General features: G+C 33.3%; 1 protein-coding gene across 3 annotated transcripts in view; it reads right to left on the bottom strand.

Annotated features, from left to right (window-relative positions):
• Positions 1-20,100, bottom strand: part of TCF12 (transcription factor 12) — a 407,755-nt gene that overhangs the window by 64,145 nt on the left and 323,510 nt on the right. For all 3 annotated transcript variants that reach the window (XM_051980716.1, XM_051980717.1, XM_051980718.1), the window contains exon 8: positions 19,439-19,491. In XM_051980716.1, the coding sequence (XP_051836676.1) occupies positions 19,439-19,491 (53 nt within the window). The remainder of the gene's footprint in view (positions 1-19,438; positions 19,492-20,100) is intronic.

Below are 20,100 nucleotides of genomic sequence, written 5' to 3'. Positions count from 1 at the left end.
TAAAGATATGTCCTGATAAAAATAATATAATAACATCTAGCATGTATATAGTCATGCTATATGCCAGGAGCTATGCTTAAGTACTTTACAAATATTTCCTTTGATTCTCACACCGCCTTGTATATTATTATCCCCTTTTTACAGCTAAGGAAATTGAGGCCAAGAGAGGTTAAGTGTCTTGCCTAAGATAACTCAGCTAATATGTTATCTGAGGCTGGATTTGAACTCAACTCTTCTCGAGTCTAGGTTTAATATTCTACTCACTGTGCTCCTTCATTGCCTCAATATCACATCATGGCTCAGAGGTGAATCTGAGATTTTGATGATCATCTATTTAAGTGAATTTCAAGCTCTAGCAAGGTCCACCAAGTTGGAAGTCTTTGAATAGATTACAGGTGACAGCTAAGCAGGTCCTTAGACAATAAAGATACATACATGCTAAGTTCTAAGATGCCCATCACCTAACTGTAGAGTCTCAGCTATATCTTTCAAAGACCATCTCCTAAATTGTGGAGAGGAGGTTAATATCTTTATCAATGGAGAAAAGTTATCCACATAGACTGAATCACAGATTCTTGAAATTTTTTAAGATATCAATCTCTCAGATTTTATAGTTTTAGTTAGCTCTGACTAGTTAATGATTTCACATAAAACTTTAAATTTCAAATCACTATTAATGATGTATCTAAATATTTTAATCCAAATTGAACTAGCAACACTTAGGCATTTCAAATGTATAGACTTTGCTGCTTCAATTTTTGAATACTTTGCTTTTCTAACGTGGAACAGATAATTAATTTTGAAGGTTATTCAAAGGGCAATGAAGAGAATATGGTGGGTAAAATTAGGCTGAGAGACATTACCAAAAAAAAAAAAAAAAAAAGAAAAGAAAAGAAAGAAAGAAAAAAGAAATTCATTGATTAAGACATGAAAGATATCATCAGAGATCTGCATGAACAGAACAAGATGTGGGATGGTCACAACTGGGAGGATGAAGGATAAGTAATAGGACTCTCAGAGGCTACCCATACAAATGGGCTACTTATAGAACCCGTACAATGTCAAAAGTCATTGATATCCAAAGTAAAAAATCTGCTAGCTCACTGGGTATATCACAACATGTTTTAGGGGATTTAAAGAAGGTTGTGCAATTCCAACAGACTTGGGGTGGAGAGAGCCATCTGCATCCAGAAAGAGAACTATGGGAACTGAATATACATCGCAGCATGGTATTTTCAACTTTTTTGTTATTGACTTGCTTTTTTTTTTCATTTTTTTCTTTTTGATCTGATTTTTCTTGTATAGCATAATAAATGTGGAAATGTGTATAGAAGAATTACACATGTTTAACATATATTGTATTGCTTGCTGTCTAGGAAGGGGTTGGGGGAAAAGGAGAGAAAAATTTAGAGCACACGGTTTTGCAGGAGTGAATGTTGAAAACTATGTTTGCATGTATTTTGAAAATAAAAGGCTATTATTAATGGGAAAAAATAAAGAGCATGAATAAGAGCTAAACAGAGGAAGAATTGTAGATGGAGTACCACCATGGTGACGTCACAGATATACTGAATTAAATGATAATGAAAAAAAATACCAAAACAAATCTGCTTATTAAAATGGTGTAGGCCAATTAAAATTGAAAGTAAATCTTAACAAAAGTTGAGATGGGTATCCCCCGATTCTTATGTGAAAGATTAATTTTTTTCATGAACAAAACAGTTTTTCAGTTGTAAAAATTCCAACTTAAGTTATTCTGATTTTGTGGATGTCAGTATATTTTGCAAAGAAATTGCTAACTAAGCACGAAAGGCTTAGTTTTAACAATCTGCACTAAGATAGAGTCCTAAGGTCAAGAAATGAATGATTAGTTTCCTATCCGAAAGAAACATTGATGCTACTGGTGTGTAGCAGTGAGTGTGTGTGTGTGTGTGTGTGTGTGTGTGTGTGTGTGCGCGCACACACATAGCATGGCTATTATGTTTTTTATATACACACTGATTTTTGTTGGGGTACCTTTCTAGTTCTAAATTATATATGTATGTATGCAATATATATGTATATGGATATATAAAACATACATGTATTATTTATATATGTAACTTATCTGTCTTGGATAAATGTGATTTTATATGTATGTATGTATATCCACATGCACACTGATTGTTGTGGGAGTACTTTTCTAGTTCCAGCACACATGCACACAAGTATATGAATTCTATTTCTAGGGAAATGAAAGGAAGGATTACCAGTTGGATTAATTATTGAAAATCTCACATCAACAACTGACGAGATAAGATAGAAAGGAAGATTCAGAAACAAAACAAGAAGAAAAGAGAGCTACTCATAGATAGAAATAAAGCATATTTGCTAAAAATATTCATGATCCAAATGACCAGTTCTTGCTCTGGTTTATAAAAAATATAGCAAACAAAGTCTCTTCTGCCTCAGGAAGTTTTCAAACACAACTCAGAGGTTTAGAAATTTTGACAAAACAGTTTCGTTAACAAGCTATTTAATGGTTAACTCTAAAGAAACACCTATCTGGGCATAGCAAGTGGAAGCAATCTACACAAAACTACATTTATATGGCAAAAGAACATTTATTTAATTCTCCTTTGACAACCATATGGCTATAATAAGGGTATGCCTATAAAACAACCATACCTTCCAGCAGAGAAAGCAAACTGCTTTCCGAAATAAATAAATAGTGCCCATCTGACATCAACAGGAACAGAACTGACACACCACAGAAAGCTTCTAAGAGGGAATCATTAGACATCCATTCAAGAGAAGCATAACTATAATTACTAAAAATATGCAAAACCTGAAGCAAATTGTACCTTTCCTTTCATCATAAACTCACCATGACAAAGCAGTTTTCTTTGAAAAATTAAAGGGGGGATAAGAGGTCCCCCTGCTGCCTAATTCCTGCATCTCTCGGCTCTCTATTTCTTTCCCCATGTGAACTGCATTTTGTCATTTCTCATCTACCACTTGAAATAACATACAGCAGGAGAACCATCAATGAGCTTGCAACCTGATAATTTTCCTGCAGATGGCTCTATAATCACAAGCCTACTGAGTGTGTGTGTGTGTGTGTGTGTGTGTGTGTGTGTGTCTGTCTGTCTGTCTAGGATGAGGGCACCCCCTCTTCGGCTTTTTCCCCTAAAAAATATCCATAGAGATTTTACTTGGTTGAAGAGATTGGCATGTGAGAAGCCACTAAATAGAAAGTGCAGGCCATAATATTCTAGTTTTACTAGTCTATTCTCTGTTCATGAACAGGGGCTTCCCTGCCCTGTTGACTGGTTAGGCAACCAAGAAAAGTCTACAGTGAACAAGGCTGTCATTTCAATCATCCATCAAGAGCAAATGACAATTTTTCGTTATCCAAAGTTGGGATCAAGTTGGGCCTCCCAATGGAAAAAGTGTGTGTGTGTGTGTGTGTGTGTGTGTGTGTGTGTGTGTGTCCATACACCCACATATAAACACACAATCTTTATATATCTGCCTTTCTCTAACCATTGGGGGCAGTGTCATTTTCTTTTTAATTTTATTTCCTCTCCAGGCCTGCGCAACTTGTTTTCTTTATAACTTAGAAAGCACCAGACCCCTATTTCACAAGAAATGTGGCAGCGCTAAAATGTTGGCCAAATCTAATTCCATTTAAAATTTATATTTAAAGAGAAACCAGAACTAACATCTGCATTTTAGCCTACGGCTAAGAAAAAAAAAATCAGCAATCTGAAGCCCTAAATAACTTATACATGAAGTTATTTCTGGGGTCCGTATTATGTTTGTGTTTCAGTAAAATTCTTGCTAGTCGTAGCAATTTTTTATACTGAGTACCTCTGGATAATTACACTGTGAGAGCCAACCAAAACATCCTGTCTCACATTTGTACCGATCAAGTAACAAAGAGCAAGCAGTTCATTTTAGCAGCATGTCATTGGCAAACAATTGTGCAGATCTTATACTTTGGTTAAGATCTAACCCAAAAGAAGTGAGTTTTCTAAAATTTCTATCTATAGTGTGGGAACACCTCCCAATAAAAATCAAGAGAAATCTTATTTTGAAAACATTTCTGAGGTGGTTACAAAACAAATGAGAATATCTACTAATACTAAACTTCAATATTTCAATGAAACTAAGCTCTAAGTTAATAAATCTCATTAACATCATATAGGCATGTCACATTTTCTCTGAAAAAAATCTTTTGCAAGTTTGTCTGAGATGTCAGGGACCCTCCTCCAAATATTCTGACATCATGGAAACAACAATGAATTATATACCTTCACTACCCAATGGTTATCACTTCCTCTTACTGTGCTGGACCTACCACTTTTTTTCTAGTAATCTTACTTTCTCATAACAAACATTATGCTATTTTTCCTATGACCCTGGTTAATACTAAAAAAACAAAATGAAGTGTCCTGTCACCTCATTTTTACTTTTAATTATTTTAAGAAATTAAAAACAATTCTAGATGATTAATTTTTACTCCAAATTGCATAGTCATCTTTCATTTATCCATAAAATGAATCTATTTATGCAGAAGATTGGCCCAGAGAGTTGAAGATTACAGCCCACAAATTTCCCTGCCAATTTCAATGGCATTAATATTGTTTTAGGAAAAAATATCTAACTTATTTAACATTTATAGATATACCTCGTACGCATATCTCATCGAATGAGAAACTGTGACATTAAAACATGAATGGACATATTTTAAGCTATCGGCTACTTTGTTTTTATATATATAAAATCTGTATTAATACTAACTTCTGAAATTTGGCTTTTCGTGATTTTCACTGAAGAATTTCATAGATAAATAAAATATGAGAATGTTGTGAAGATTATATATAAGGTATCTGTAATAATTAAGTTGTCAAGAAAGTTTAAATTATAGAACAACAAAGTTTTTTTTTAAAGGAATACAGAAAAACAATACCAATTCTAAATTAAATCCATAGGTGTGACTTATTCTGGAGGACATAAGCCCTAAATTATATGAAAGAAAATGGTTAAGGCATACTGAAAAGTCTTACAGTCAAACTGTATCTGCTCATGTAAGTAGAGGCCAGGTGATTGTGGACCATGAAGAGATTCAGGGAGTGGATGCTGATAAGCTTCAGTGGTGTTTTGTAAGAAATGTAATCCTTGAGAGTCTAGGGAAGGCAACAGATTCGCCCAATTCTAGGGAATTGTGCCCTCCCCCCCCAAAAAAGCCTTTAAGGCATAAATAACAAATTCTCATTAAGTGCATAAATTCATGAAATTCTGATATGGCAAATTCCCTCCATACCCCCCAACCAACAATTTTACATATTAAGAAATTGAGGTCCGGTGACTTTCTCAAGGTCACAGAGATATAGCAGGAAATGATCATTCACTGTATTTTAAGACTCAAAAACCTCAATCCTCCTGATAACATGTACTTTACTAGCATTTGAATATATCTGTGCAGTTAAATAACCAAGATGCTCATTTAAAAGCAGGGGCCTTTATCTATCTATCTATCTATCTATCTATCTATCTATCTATCTATCTATCTATAAACAAAAACTGGATTTTCATCCCCTAAAAATGTTTGGCCAACACCATTCATGATGGTTATGCTATATGAGACATTGTTTCATCACCGAAGCAGCAGCTGTCATTTTCCTTGGAGGGCACATAGATGGTTTTTGAATAGTTTTGTTGTCAGAAAGAACCAAAGTTTTGATAAGTGAGTTTGATTTGACAAGCTCTTACATTAAGAGACTGATTTTGGCACTGTGCTAGGCACTGGGTTTACAAAAAGGCAAAAAATGAGATTGCTCCTGACTTTCAGTAGCTTATATTTTAGAAGAGATACAGAAAGGAGAAGGGGGAAAGCGATCAGATATCTGCCAAGTTATTCACACTGGGAGTTAGCTATATGATCCAGGTTATTCAGTTTGTTGCAAATATATGAGGCCTTGCTTTCCTGTTAAATTATAATAATGGCCTTACTTTCAACAGCACTTTTTAATTTTATTGCAACTCCAACTGGAAATCAGAGAACCTACACCCTTTCTATTTGAGACAAGGTTCCTTACTGCCTAGATGCCATTTGGGGAAATATGGAGGAAGTTGCAACCCAAATCAGTTGCGTGGATAGTCCCTTACAATATTATTGGTAAATGAAAGTTAATTGAAGAATTAGAGAAAAAATGAATACATTATAGAATAGAAGGTATTGTTTCTTTTAAACAGGAAAAAATAGTGAATGGTTCTGGTAATGGTTATTTAGAAAACATGAGAGGGTACTTAAAAGTACTGCTCAGTGCAGAAGTCTCACATAGTTAATCTTTCCTGCAGTTATTTAAAAAAAAAACTGCCTAAAGTTATATAATTATTTTTAAGTGACTGGTATTTATTGAACATTTATTAAGTACTCATTGGGCTCAAAAGAAAATTAAAAAAAAATTATGGCAATTTCCAGAAGTAAAAACTCTATTCACATTTTCTTTAGTGAAAAACTAAATGAAACCTATATTCACTGTTGATTTCTGTTTCAATTTACATAGTCTCTTAGGTTTATTTAAAAAAAACACTTGGGCAATCATTGAAAAGATCTAGAAAATATGATAAACTGTACAATTTATTCATTTCAATTCTGGATTTAAATGGCAAGTAGAATTTTGCTAAAAATAGAATTCACTACTATTCCAAAGAAAAGAAACTTCACATCAAAATAATTTCATGAGTACAACAAATATACAATTGAAGTACTAGAGGCCTATGTTAAGAAACAATATTTTTTTGACAAATGACAGAGGATTTTTTTTATAGTTTTGTGAAGATTCTGATGTTTTGAATTTAAGGCTTAAATTAGAGACTAATCACAAGCCTCACAGATTTTGTCAAGATCAGACTTAGACTGGACCACATTTTCAAATCATTACGATTATTTTAAGCTCAGAATTTCAAGGGAAGATTAGACTTAGTCCTAAATTCAGACATGTGCATAGCTCTCAGTATATATCAAAGCACTTGCCACAATAAGTGTTTACCAAAGTATTTGGATTTCTATCTGACATTAAGATTCCATCTAATTAATTTCCCTTATTCTTGTCAGTAAAGCAAATGATATTTAAACATAAAATAATGATGTTTCTATACATACAAAGCAACAAAAATTACAATTCTCTAAGCTTAAACATTATAAATAAATGCAAATCATGTACTAAAAGGGTTATGAAAATAAACATTAGCCCACATACCTAGGTCTGAAAGAAATGAAGGTGGGTCTAATAAAAATCAGGCAGTGAACTTGACAAAGATCAGAAACAGCCCTTAAAAAAACCCTCCTTTTGTTTCCTTTTTAGTTTGCTTTTCATGGGAATTGTATTTATGAGGGAGCTAAGAATGTATTTGCTTTAGGCAAACACTTGTGTTCTCTAAAGTCTAGTGCTATGGGGAATTGTAGAAGTAGGGGATGGAATGTTGGGATAAACAGTGGCATCAGGAAATTAGGGTAGGGCCATAGTGAATTCTGCAGACGAAAATAGAATTTTTAGAGCCAAATGACTTGAAAATAAATCCCAAAGTTGGCAGTATTCTATTAGATATTAAAATAAAATCCAGAGATAATAAAAGTTCTTTAAAACAAGAACAACAAGAACAACAACTTCAAACAACCCTGAATGGTAAACACTTTAAATTTCTGTTTTAAAATACATTCAATTAGTACAAACATGGGGGAAAATACAAGGCCCTTCATGGAAGTCAGAGCCAGAGTTTCAAAGCTGTGTCTTAAGGTACAATTATGATATTATAGAGGCAGCATACAGAAATGTAGTTCTTCACAAATTAGATTTCATACACATATAATAAATTACTTTTCATGACACAAAATAAACACCAAGGAAACAAAGGAAAATTTCTTCTCCTAAATAGTAGTAACTGCAAATTTCTAGTTAGTTCATTCGCAGAGGATTGTTAACAGTGAGTCTAGTTTGGAATAAAATTGAAAAACCCAATCAATCTCAGGAATGAAATTCTAGTACTCAGTTTAATTCTGAGCAACTCTTTATTCCCAGTTTGCAAAAATAAAAACCTTGATCAAACCATGTCAAAAAAATATCCTGAATACTCCCAAAACAGAAACAAATAAGCAAAGTTTATAGAATTACACTCTACATCCCCCAAAACAATGAAAATAGTTCGTGTACCTTAAAACAATCTCAAACTATGACTTGTGATCATGGGGATCAAAAAACCCCATTAAATCAAGATCCAAATAAACCTTAAAAGTTGGCAACCCCTCTAAAACTCATTCTTGATGTTCCTTTCCCTTGAAAAGAATGACTGTGTGGAGAGTGTAAAATAATGATATTAATACTGAGATGTTATATAATCACATCATAACAGACAACAGGATTAATTCACTAAATACTGTTCCTTCTGGATTTTAACCTGAATATAGATCAAAGGCTTTAATGGCTCCCAGAAAATGACCAGAAAAGCTACAGATAAAAGCTTGTTCTGAACCATAACACTTTTCAGTATTTGCAGAAACAGTATTTGTTTCAATCACCCTAATACTATTAACATTTATATAGGGTTTTATAGTTTACAAATAGCCCTATGTACATTATTTTATTTGATCCTGTTTGAATAGAGGAAGGGTAAGGTGGGTTAAATTACTTGCTTATAGTCATATAATAGAATGTAAACTTTTTGAGGGCAGGAACTGATTTTTTTTCCCCTCCTTTATATCTCCAGTGGCAGTTACCACAATACCTGGAACATAAGTAGGTGGTTAACATAAGCTGATTCAATAAAGTATCAGACATAGACTATGACTCTAGATCTTTGCAAGATCCAAATCTGGGGATTCCTAGTTTAAACTGTCTGTTAGCATATTACTCTATCACCAAAAGTAAGAGAATAAAGAGGCAAGGTCAAGTGTTTGGACTTCATCTACAGATGGATGTGCGCCAAACAAAACCCTTATCCTTATCAAAGTAACTGCATCAAATTCAGAGCTATTAGATGGAATGGACATTATATGTAAAGGAATCTATCAATCGCTTTTTGGTACTTCTTTTCAATTTTAGAAGTCACTATTAACTTATAAATATCCTATGTCTCAGCTTCCTTATGCTTACTACAATTCACTTTTATATAAAGTATGTTTTTTTTAACTAATAGAAATAGGATTTTAATTTTTATCATCTTTTGTTTTGCATTACTGTTATTTCTGAATATCCACCTTCTTCCCCTATCCAGCCAGAATGAGCTATTTCTTTTGACAAAAATAAAAATGGAAAAACAGAAAAATCTTGGTTCAAAAAGGTTGATCAACAAATTAGATAATATTATGAAATTATTAGATTATTATTAATATATGCATTAGATAATATATGAAACATTCCATACCCACTGTTCCTTACATCTTCGAAGAGGGAAATCTGATTTTCTTATTTCTTCTTCAGAGACAAGGTTGGACCACAGAATTTTAATGAATTTTCCTCAATAATTTTTCTAAAGTGGCCAGCATAATCCTTTAATAAGTGAAATTATTCTTTTCTAGCAGCCCCAGATGGTTCTTTGGTCACTTTTCTACTTGGAAAATACTCAGCTGTGGAGACCCTCAGAATTCAGTACTTTTACTGCTTCTGTTTAAAATGCACATTAAAAAGCTAGCAGATCATTAGACATTGTCTAGTGGTCTTTATTGTCACCATTATAAGAAGCAATGATCCCCAAACTTGTATAATACCCCAGGGTATTTTAAATTGCCTCAAGGAGTATCACAAAATTCTAAATTGACAAGAAAAGTTATTTTTTACTTTACATTAATAAAAACATCAAAAAAGTCAACTTCTAAGTAACTTGGAGAGAAGATAGTGTCAACTCTAAGCACCATTTAGAAAGTTTGGAAGTCATTGGCCTATAGCCTAAATCTATATTCCTTTTGTCTCAAATTCAATTCAGTTTAAAATGTAAAGTGATTACTCTGTGAAGATACTATTAGGTTTGGGATAGGATAGCGATATAAAAAGTGAAATAAGATAGATCATTACCCTCAAGGTACTTCTAATTTTGTAGATCACAGAGATAAATAATTACAATATAAATAGAATATGATAAGTAAACAAGATAGATCTCAAACAAAGTGCTCTGAATAACTTTACAAAAGGAAGATATTGCTTACAGCTAGAATGAATGGCTGAAGGAAAGCTTCTTGGAAGAAGGGACATTTAATAGTGAACAAAGACTGGGATTTCAACAGATAGAGACTGACGGGGACCAAAGACCAAAAAAGAGTGGATAGGATTTTGCCTCTTGGCTACTAAAATTTAGAAGAGCACTAAACGCACTTTTATTTCTTCCTCAGTAAACAAACAATTGAGTTTAACAGCTAATTAGTAAAAATAATTGAAATAGGAAACTACATCTTCCATCGCAATAGTTAGCAATTCAGGTGAACTTTTTCCCAGTCTTGCTCTTTCTCTTCTTCTCACTTTTCCATTCTCTTTCTTCCCTACCTCTTTTCTTTTCTTCTTCCTTCTTTTCCATCCTTCCTTCCTCCTTTTTTCCCCTTTTTTCTTTCCTTCCTTTCTCTACAACCTCTTGGTGTCCTATTTGTTCACCAATAACATAACAGAATTGAAGGCATGCTTTGTACCATTTACTTTAGATGCAAAAACTACTAGTTATGGCTTTTGCCCTAAGGAATACAATATTAATACATAAGGAATAAGTAATCAAAATCAAAGAGACAGTGCATAATCCCATTTGCTAAGTAAGGTGAGGTGTTTGAAGGAGAAGAGAAAAAAATAATGCTGGAAAGGATTCTTGATATTAATTATAGAATGCTTTGTAAAACTGAAGAAAATACCTGGATTTTATGATTCCTTGAAGTCTTTCAACTAGAAAAGCAACAAGATTATATCTGTGAACAACAATGTATTGGATAGACAGAAAGTTGGAGAGTTGGCTATTTGGAGGTATAATGAATAAGTATTGGCAACTAATTGAATATGAAAGGAATCAAATATGATACTGCAGCTTTAAGACTGGTAACTGGAAAAGTAATCATGGCAGCAGATCAACAGTACTATAAAACTTAAAAAAAAATCTGTACATAATATTATCTCATTTGAAGCTCACAATAATTCCTCTAGGTAGGTAGTTGGATGAGTGTATTTGATAATCTTATTTTTATACACATGGAAACTAAGGTTTAGAGAGATTAAAATGACTTGTCCATAGTTAAAAGAAGGGTTCTTTAAAGCCAGGTATTTCCTCAAGTATATTTCCTCAAGTACTCTACAATCCAGTCAAAGTGACCTACATGCTGCTCTCTGAAAACAATATTTCATCTCCTCTTTTTCTGTCTTTTGTTTGGGATATTCTCATTTCTCCTTATCTTCAATTCCTGGAACACCCAGCTCCTTTCAAGACTCAGCTCAAGTCTCAATACTTATAATAAATCTTCTGAGATTCTCCTCTTATCAGGTCCCTCTCAAAATTCCTTGATATTTAATTTTTAATAGATTTTGTATGTGTTTATTTGTGCATAATTTGTTCCCCTTCAATAGAATGTAAGCACTTTGTTTTTTGTATTATTATGTATAGCACATTATTTTATTAATACATGTAATATCTGGTACACAGTGGGCACATAATATATACTTGCAGAATTAAGCTCCGTCTGCATTGATCTTTGAAACATATATATATATATATATATATATATATATATATATATATATATATAAATTAGGAGGTACAGGTTTTTGGGGAAAGATTTTGAACATACAGAAAATAAAAGAACTTTATGGGTTGGTTACATAGATGGTGGCAATTAGTACACAGTTGAAAATGGAGATGAAAGAAAATTTGGGAAAAAGGTTAGGGTGTGGTGATACACATCCTTTACCTAAAAGGGCTAATTGAAGCTCAAGCAGTCATGAGACTACTAATGAAGAGAGCATATTGAGGAAAACAAAGAAAAAATTTGGGGGCTATCTACATAAATGAGAAGAAAGATAAAGAAGAGTCACTAAAGAGTCTTCTACAACCAAAAAAGATATTTAGAGAATTATTCAGTATCGTATTCAGAACTGTACTTAATGAAGATATATTTATGACATTCAACATGCCAGAGGGGAATACAAACAGATATGTACATATTACTCCTTTAATATAATGACCAGATCTCTTCAAGATAATATTCTGACTACTCTTGTGTCTAGCTTGCTTAAGATTATTCCATCCTTAGCAGTTCAAGAAAAAAAAAAAAAAACCTGACCTGTGTTTGGAAATATTAACACAAAATCAAGAAGCAACTGCATGAAAAGGATCAAGAAACTTGCTTTAATCCAAGAAAATTATTTATAAAGCTATAAGGAGAACAAAACTGAAGGATCAGAATGGAAAGTAACTCTTGATAGTGACAGCTCAGAAGAAAAAAAAAGATTTACAAAGCTATATAGCAAAAATTAATTCACTGTGTTTGGAAGGGTTATTTTCTTTTAAAAGCTTTTTTTTTGGGGGGGGAGAGGAATGAGTGCTTTCTAAACCTGTATAGAGGGCATTAAGTGAAAAAAAGTCTTTCCTAGTTTAATGTTATAATGTTACTGGTTTCTTCTGTTCTCAAGTTTTTCCTTGCTTCTTAAAATAAAGCAAAAACCAAGAGATGCCAAATTCCTTTAAGTTTCCAAGATTGCAGATGCATTTATAATAAAAAAAGGGAGGAGGGAAGTAAATTAATTGAAGAATCATGGAGTCAAAAGAGCCCTAAGAGACCATCTCCTTCAATCCACAGTTGAACAGTAATATTTAAAACATGAGAAACTCACTGTGGCAACCCATTTCACTTTTGGAGCGTTCTGTTATGAAAGTTTCCCTGAAATCTAGCCAAAATTTGCCTTTCTGTAGCTTCTCCCAGTTGTTTCTACATCTGCTTTCTGGGGCCAAGAATAAGACATTCTTTTTTCCCCCCTCTTAATATGCCAGCCTTTTAGAAACTTGTAAAACACATTATGTTTCCCCTAGCTATCTCTAGTCTATAACAATTCATTTTCCTACTTTCTAGTCTCAAGACCCTTTTATTATCTTGAAAAATTGTGGAAGACTTATTTATGATTTTAAATCTCAAGGGCACCAAAGAACTTTTAGTTTTGTGGTTCTATTGATATTGATCATATCAGAAATAAAAACTGATAAACTAAAAATATTTATTAATTCATTTAAATCATATTAGAATCTATTATACATAAGATTTTGCTAGTGAAAAATAATCATATTTTCCCTAAAAATTTAGGAAGAAGCAAAGTATAGTTTTACTTTTTTTTTTTTTGCATTATCTCTTTAATGTCTAGCTTAATAGAAGACAGGTGGACTCTGCTATCTGCTTCTGTATTCAATTTGTTATGATATGTTGTTTTGGTTGAAGCATACAAAGAGAATCTGGCCTCAAAGAGATATGTATTTGGAAAAGAGATGTGTTTTTTAATATGCAAATAACATCTTAATATTATTCCAAAAACAGTTTTTCCTCTCACAGATACCCTGAAAGGATATCAGACTTTGAGGGATCTAACACCACACTTGGAAAACTTCTGGCTTAAGCTAAAGATCCTTTACTTCTTCAGCTGATCTTTGTATAGAATGGCCCCCAGCCCACACTAATCATGCTACTGATGTTCTTTCTCAAATGGGTCACCTAGGATCAAACAGAAGAACCTAAAGGTAGTTTAACTAGACCTCAGTGTAACAAGACTATTGCCTCATTTGTTCAGGATATTAAGACTCCGCTAATGCTGATTTCTCCCCTTTTTTGGCCTCTGTGTCACTATTGGTCTTTTCACATGAACTTTTAGCTAATCATGTCTTTTCAATTTTTTTTTTTAAACTTCAAATGAAGGATTAAATAACAAATAGGTTAAATGGATTGAGCACTGTACTTATCAGGAAGAGGAATACAAATCTGGACTCAGACACTCACTAGCTGTGTCTCCCTGAGCAAATCACTTAACCTTTGTTTGCTTCAGTTTCCTCATATATAAAATGGGGATAATAATAGTCTCCCAGACTTGAGAGGAGCAAATGAAATAATAATTGTAAAGTACTTAGCACATGCCTGGTATACATTAGGTGCTTTAAAAAAAAGATGTTAAGCTATTTATTTTAATTATTATTTTTTAAATTTTAGTTCAGTGTCTAGCTTGTTGAAGTCTTTTTGGATGATGACTTTATCTTCCAAAGTATTAGCTTCTGATTTATAAAACAAAACAAAGTACCTTAATTATATTGACCAGTGCAAATCACTAAAGTTCTTCTCTGAGGTCAAATTAGCAAATTTATAATTCCTGCTAAAATAAATTATATTTTAAGTGCCAATTTAGTCTTTATTTTATCTTAATTTCAATAATAAACCAAATTATACCGCCCCCATAACTATATTCTTAAAGAGATTTTTTTTTTCTATAAAGACTATAAAATTCACAGTAGGTGGTGTACAGATTTTATTTTCTTTTTAATTATTTTTTTTCATCTTCTGTATTTCATATCCACTGTTAGGGGATTGGGTGAGTGAAGGACAAGGGAGAAACAAGGATCAATGGAATTCCTCCCTCCCTCTAATAAGTTTAAAATATAAAATATACATTTTATATCTTTACACAGAAAAAAATCAGATACAGATGAAAACCAGCTGGTTTTTATTCAAAGAATAAAGGATGGAGTTAGTGTTGAGAGAAGAGAGGAAGTATGTTAATGGAAGGTAGAGGACCAACAAAAATCAAAGAGAAGTAATGGCCTATGAAGTCAAGGAAGGCAACATACCACAGTGGAGAGAGAAATGGCACTAGACTCAGTAAAGCCTATGTTCAAAACTCCCCCTCTGACATACCATGACTGTTTCATCTTGAGCAAATCACTCAACTTATCAGTCAGAATAGGTACTAATTTCTGTTAGTAGAGGGAATCCCCCCACTGGGAGTCCCCCAGATAAAATCATAGATACTGTCTACAAAGAAATTAGGTCAAGTGCCTACTATGTGCCAGACACTGTGCTAAGTTCTGGGGATACGAAGAAAAGTAAAAGAAGGCCCCTGTCTTCAGGAAACTCACATTTAAATAAAGGTATAGCTCACTATTTACCTACAGATAAATTCATACATGTAAGCTTATTGGATACATCTTCTGGAGCACATTAGACCACAGGGATAACTTAATAGTTAAAGAGGTCAGCAAAACTACCAAGTGCAGCCTGAACCAGATTAAAATGTAATTGAAAAATGTTTGATAAAATAAATAAAAATACAATAAAACAAATAATGTTGGCTTTTCTAAGTCAATATGTGGCCTGCAGGGATCCATTTCTATTTTAATCTAACATCACTGCATTAGACCTTTATTTGATGTCAAAGTTTCCCATACTGGTCTACCTATTTTATAATCATATTGTTTTCCTGATGGACTTTTGCAGTAGATTTCCAAAAACTGCAGCTAGTCAAAATATAGAACATAAGCTCCTTGAAGGCAGGTAATGTTTCATTCTTATTTTGATTAGCTAACGCCTTGAACATAGTGTGGATTTAAAAAAAAACAAAACAATTTTTTTTTTTTTTTGCAACTGAATTGATAAGCGAAAACACATGAGGAAATGAGTTCATGTTGGACATTGTGCACTAATAAAATTATACAAATCTGAACTCTTGCTAGAGGGACATAATGTTTGAGTACATTACCTGCTGATCAAGAGGCAAGAAAATTACTCCTTTCTCTTTGCTTTACAATGGAAAAAATACTTGCTTTGGAATGAGAGAACCAGGGTTCTAAAAAAAATGCCTCTGCTGATTGCTACCTATATGATTGTGGTAAAGTCACTTAAACTGTCCTACCTCAACTTTCTCAAACATAAGACAAAAAGGTTCAACTAGAAAACCTCTGAGGTCTTCTCAGCTCTAGACCTAAGACCTTCCTAGTCTATGTTGAACAGAAGCTTTACTAGTTTTGATTAAATGACTTCCAGATATGTTTAAAAAAAAAAAAAAAAGAGCACTGAACCAACAGCATGGGAGACTTGCAAAGCCTCCTCTCCCCTGACATTATTCCACAGGGAACCACACTAGACCTTCATTATATAGGATAATGTAGAAAAATGACCCCTCTGGAACCATTCACAAGCCTGACAACTCAGTCACATCAGCGATTAATGACTGTAAGTTATATTATGAACTCTATGAGGGCAAAAATTTTGTCACATCCTTTCTTTCTATCTTAAAAAGAACCTAATATATAGTACATGTTCAATAAACATTTGATGAATTTGGATGAAGGATAAAGTATTTGTTATTATATATGTGCCTAAATATTTGTATGGTCACTTATAAGGCAAAAAATTCTTTACTCTCTTTATATTAAAAAGATAATTTAATGACCACCTGATATGGTGTTACTTGTTGGCAGCAACAATAAAAACTCTTATGGAGTTCAAATTCTAGCATATATTTACTACTTGTATGACTTTTGGCAACTCATTTTACCTCAATGAACCATCTGGAAAATGGGACTGCTTATTTTACAGGTTATTGGAAGGCTTAAATGAGATAATGTATGCAAAATATTTTGTAAACCTTAAAATGTTAATTATCTATTAAATAAAATTATTTTATTACACAATATGTAACAACAGCAACAGCAGTAGAACAATTTTGTTTTAGTTATCACATTCAAAGTAGCATAATCACTATTTACTTTACAGACAGGAAAATTCTAAGGAATCTGAGATGTTGCCATAAATTTCCTATTTGAATGAGGGAAAGATATTTATATTTCACAATGTAAATACTGTTTATTTTTGGTTTATGATTAGTTATCACTAACTCATATGGTAAAAATTATTAGATTATTTTTCAGAGAATTAATGGAAAAAAGTGCTTCTGAAATTAGAATTTCTCTAATTACTTACAATTTTTAAAAACTGACAACATATTTCTTGAAAGTCTATGTTTGCTACTATTCCTGCTCACCAAAATAGATTTTTGTTTTTAAAAAATTTAGATTAAACCAGTTCTTTTTTTATTAAACAAGTCTGTCAATTTCCAAAAAGTAGTGAGATTTTAAAAATATGATTCTCACATGTTTTTATTTTAAAATTTTCATTTCCAATTTAGGAAAATACATTTACCATTAAGTGATTTTGAAAATCAGTAAATACACAAAAAGATTTCAAGAATAGTTTGAGCATATTTGTGAATCCCTGCAATGTACAACGTCAGAATGTATAGGTTTCAAATCAATACAACTTTACTAGCAAAAAGCACTGCAAAACAATTACTCTGAGGTCTCGTTTGCTTAGTACTCTAATATTAATCTTCCAGTTCTAAATCTATGATCCTTATGTCAGTATCAAAGCTTTGAAAAAAAATTAGGCTCTTTCCCTTCCTCCTCCCTCTACCTCCTCCATTGTAACTCTCAGAAACCATATGCAATATTGAGAAATATTTTGAAGTACCAAATAATGACTGTTCTTATTACTAGGAATATATGGATCACTGATGACCCCCAGTGTCTGTACTATACACTGTTCTATGTCTGTATGCATGTATGTGTATGTATATGTGTGTATATGTATATAGATATAGGCACACATGTGTATGTATGTACATACACTTAGATGTATATATTTTTCTGCTGTGGCTTCTTAAAATATGAAAAAATAAAATGAGCAGCAATAAAATCACAATGTTTATTAAAATTATTATCAGATCAGAAGAATGAGCAAAATTGTCCATTTACTGACACGATCCCTCTACCTATATAGTCCTACTAAATATTAATATCTAATTTAACTTTTATTAGTCTCATAGAATCCTAGTAATAAATTACATGAAAATTGCACTGTTACATGTTTTAGCAGCTCTGTCATTTTTAATATAATTTCTGTTAATCTAGCAGAAATCATCGGTTATACTGTAAAGCCACCCACCCCTGCATAAGCACACAACTGTTAAAATGTAAATTGCCCAACTATTTTTAGCTGCTGCTGGAAAAAAAAAAGCTGTCCTCGGGAATAATGATTTGAGGTATTGTGTTCATTTTGTTTATCAAGCAGCTATTCAGCCTCTAGTGGGGCCCAAGTGCTTAGGCAAGCAAAAGCTTTTTAAGAATGCCTGCAGCTGCAATCCAGCCTTCCAGGTAGGCTGCAGGTTCAGAGCACAGCTGCCCCAGGCTGCATCAACTCAGATCCATCTGGAACCGAGTTTCAAAGAGGATTTCAAATTCAAGTTTTGGGGTGTTGGACAAAAGGTGGTGGTGGTGAGGTGAATGGAACCCAATAACTAACTAAAAAAAAAAAAAGATACCATCTCGACTTGGGCCTTAATACATAATAAAAAGATCAGACATATTTTGCTCTTTCTATGGGACTACTTGCTAAGCCGGATGTTGCATTCAGTTTATACCTCGATGAGTTATGACTCATCCAGCAGCACCTGCGCCCATGTGTTAAGTACTGCCAAATAAAAAGCCCACCATCCATTTACACAACAAAGAGATGTACCCCCACAAGGCAGCAGTGCCTCAAATCTACCCTCCCCCCCATTTGTTCTAAGCAAGGAGGGGTGGAAAAATCTTTCTTCATTACACAAGAGATTTTTAAACCTAACATGGATTTATAATGTGGATTCATTTATAAACAATTTTGTTCCTTTAAAGAATAAAGCATATTTAATAGCACAAACACCCTTATAGCATAAGATTATCACAGCCATTAATGATTTTTCCACCAAACCTTTCCAACCTTTTTCATCAAAGCTCTAAATTCTCAAAGGATACATTTTTGAGCAAAGAGGGATCAACAAACTAGTTGCATGAAAGCTTTCCTGATGCTAGGCTGAAGTTAGGAAAGGCTTAATGAAGGCTTTAAAATCCACTAGGGCTTCACAATGAACATCTGACTTGGTGATTTATGCATATTAATAACCTCAGTCCTACAGAGGCAAGCTGAGCCGAACATGTCCTCCGAATCTTAATGTCTTCAGCTCCATTGGGATTATTACAAATGTAAATTTCTAAGATTCTCAGCTATTAATCTCTGTCTGTCCTCCTGTTCAGCAACATAATGACTAATTAAACATCAAAAGACCTGTACAGGAGATCTTCTTTGACAGCTACCGGTCTAGCCTTCTTCCCAAGAGGCAAATTCAAATGACAGGGACATGGGGTAAGAGCATATGAGTGAGCTACAAATCAAGGCAGTGAAAGCTAAAAACTAACCATCAGATGTGGATTCAGACTTAACAAACGTTCTCAATGAATCAGTTAGGCTATTTACAATCACTAGACAAAGCATTCAGAATGGCAATTCAACTTATTCTCCCCAAGAAGTAATCGCTGAATCATGGAACACAAGCTGTTACCCTCAAGTTAAAACACAGGTACTTACAGAAGAAGGCAAACCAGGGGGCACCTTTCTGACTTTCTTTGCCTGCAAAGGATCTGTATGCAGAAGAAAACACACTTCATCAGCACATTATATCAGAGAGAGAAACAACCAGTGTTCAGCTCTACAACAAAGCAACACAAGATTATGGTGCTTGTTTTCCAACTTTTTTTTGGCTATTCCTTTAGCCAACTGTTCCCTTCTTGCTGGCTCTAAATAGGGCAATGCGAGGTACACCCTGATTTAAAGTGGTGCCACGTGGGATTGCGACAAATCTCATGGGCATGCATGGAGCCTCAGAAAAAGAATACTATAAATAAATGTGTGCACCAAAGGCATATGATGCAACAGGTTAAGAATGGAACTAAGGGCCATGTCCTCGTTGTTTGGTATAAGCTCAAAAACTGTAGCACCAGTAATAATAAGAACAGGATCAAGTATTATGCTCCTCTGAATCTCAAATAGCAGGTAACTGATAGCATTTTCCACACATTAGACATTCAATAAAGATTTCTTCTTGTCAACAATGGCAAATTTATTAAATAAAAAATTCCCTGGGTTCTGGGAGGAGTCAAATCCATATTCACATTCATGCTCCATACATAAAAAAGAGACATTAATTGCTTCTTAAGGGATCTTCACTTTCATGGACTAGTCTATAAATA

Source organism: Antechinus flavipes, chromosome 2, assembly GCF_016432865.1.
Source record: "Antechinus flavipes isolate AdamAnt ecotype Samford, QLD, Australia chromosome 2, AdamAnt_v2, whole genome shotgun sequence".
NCBI classification, from domain to species: Eukaryota; Metazoa; Chordata; class Mammalia; order Dasyuromorphia; family Dasyuridae; genus Antechinus; species Antechinus flavipes.
The sequence above is the reverse complement of the archived record's forward strand: the minus strand, read 5'-3'. Positions and strand labels throughout refer to the sequence as shown.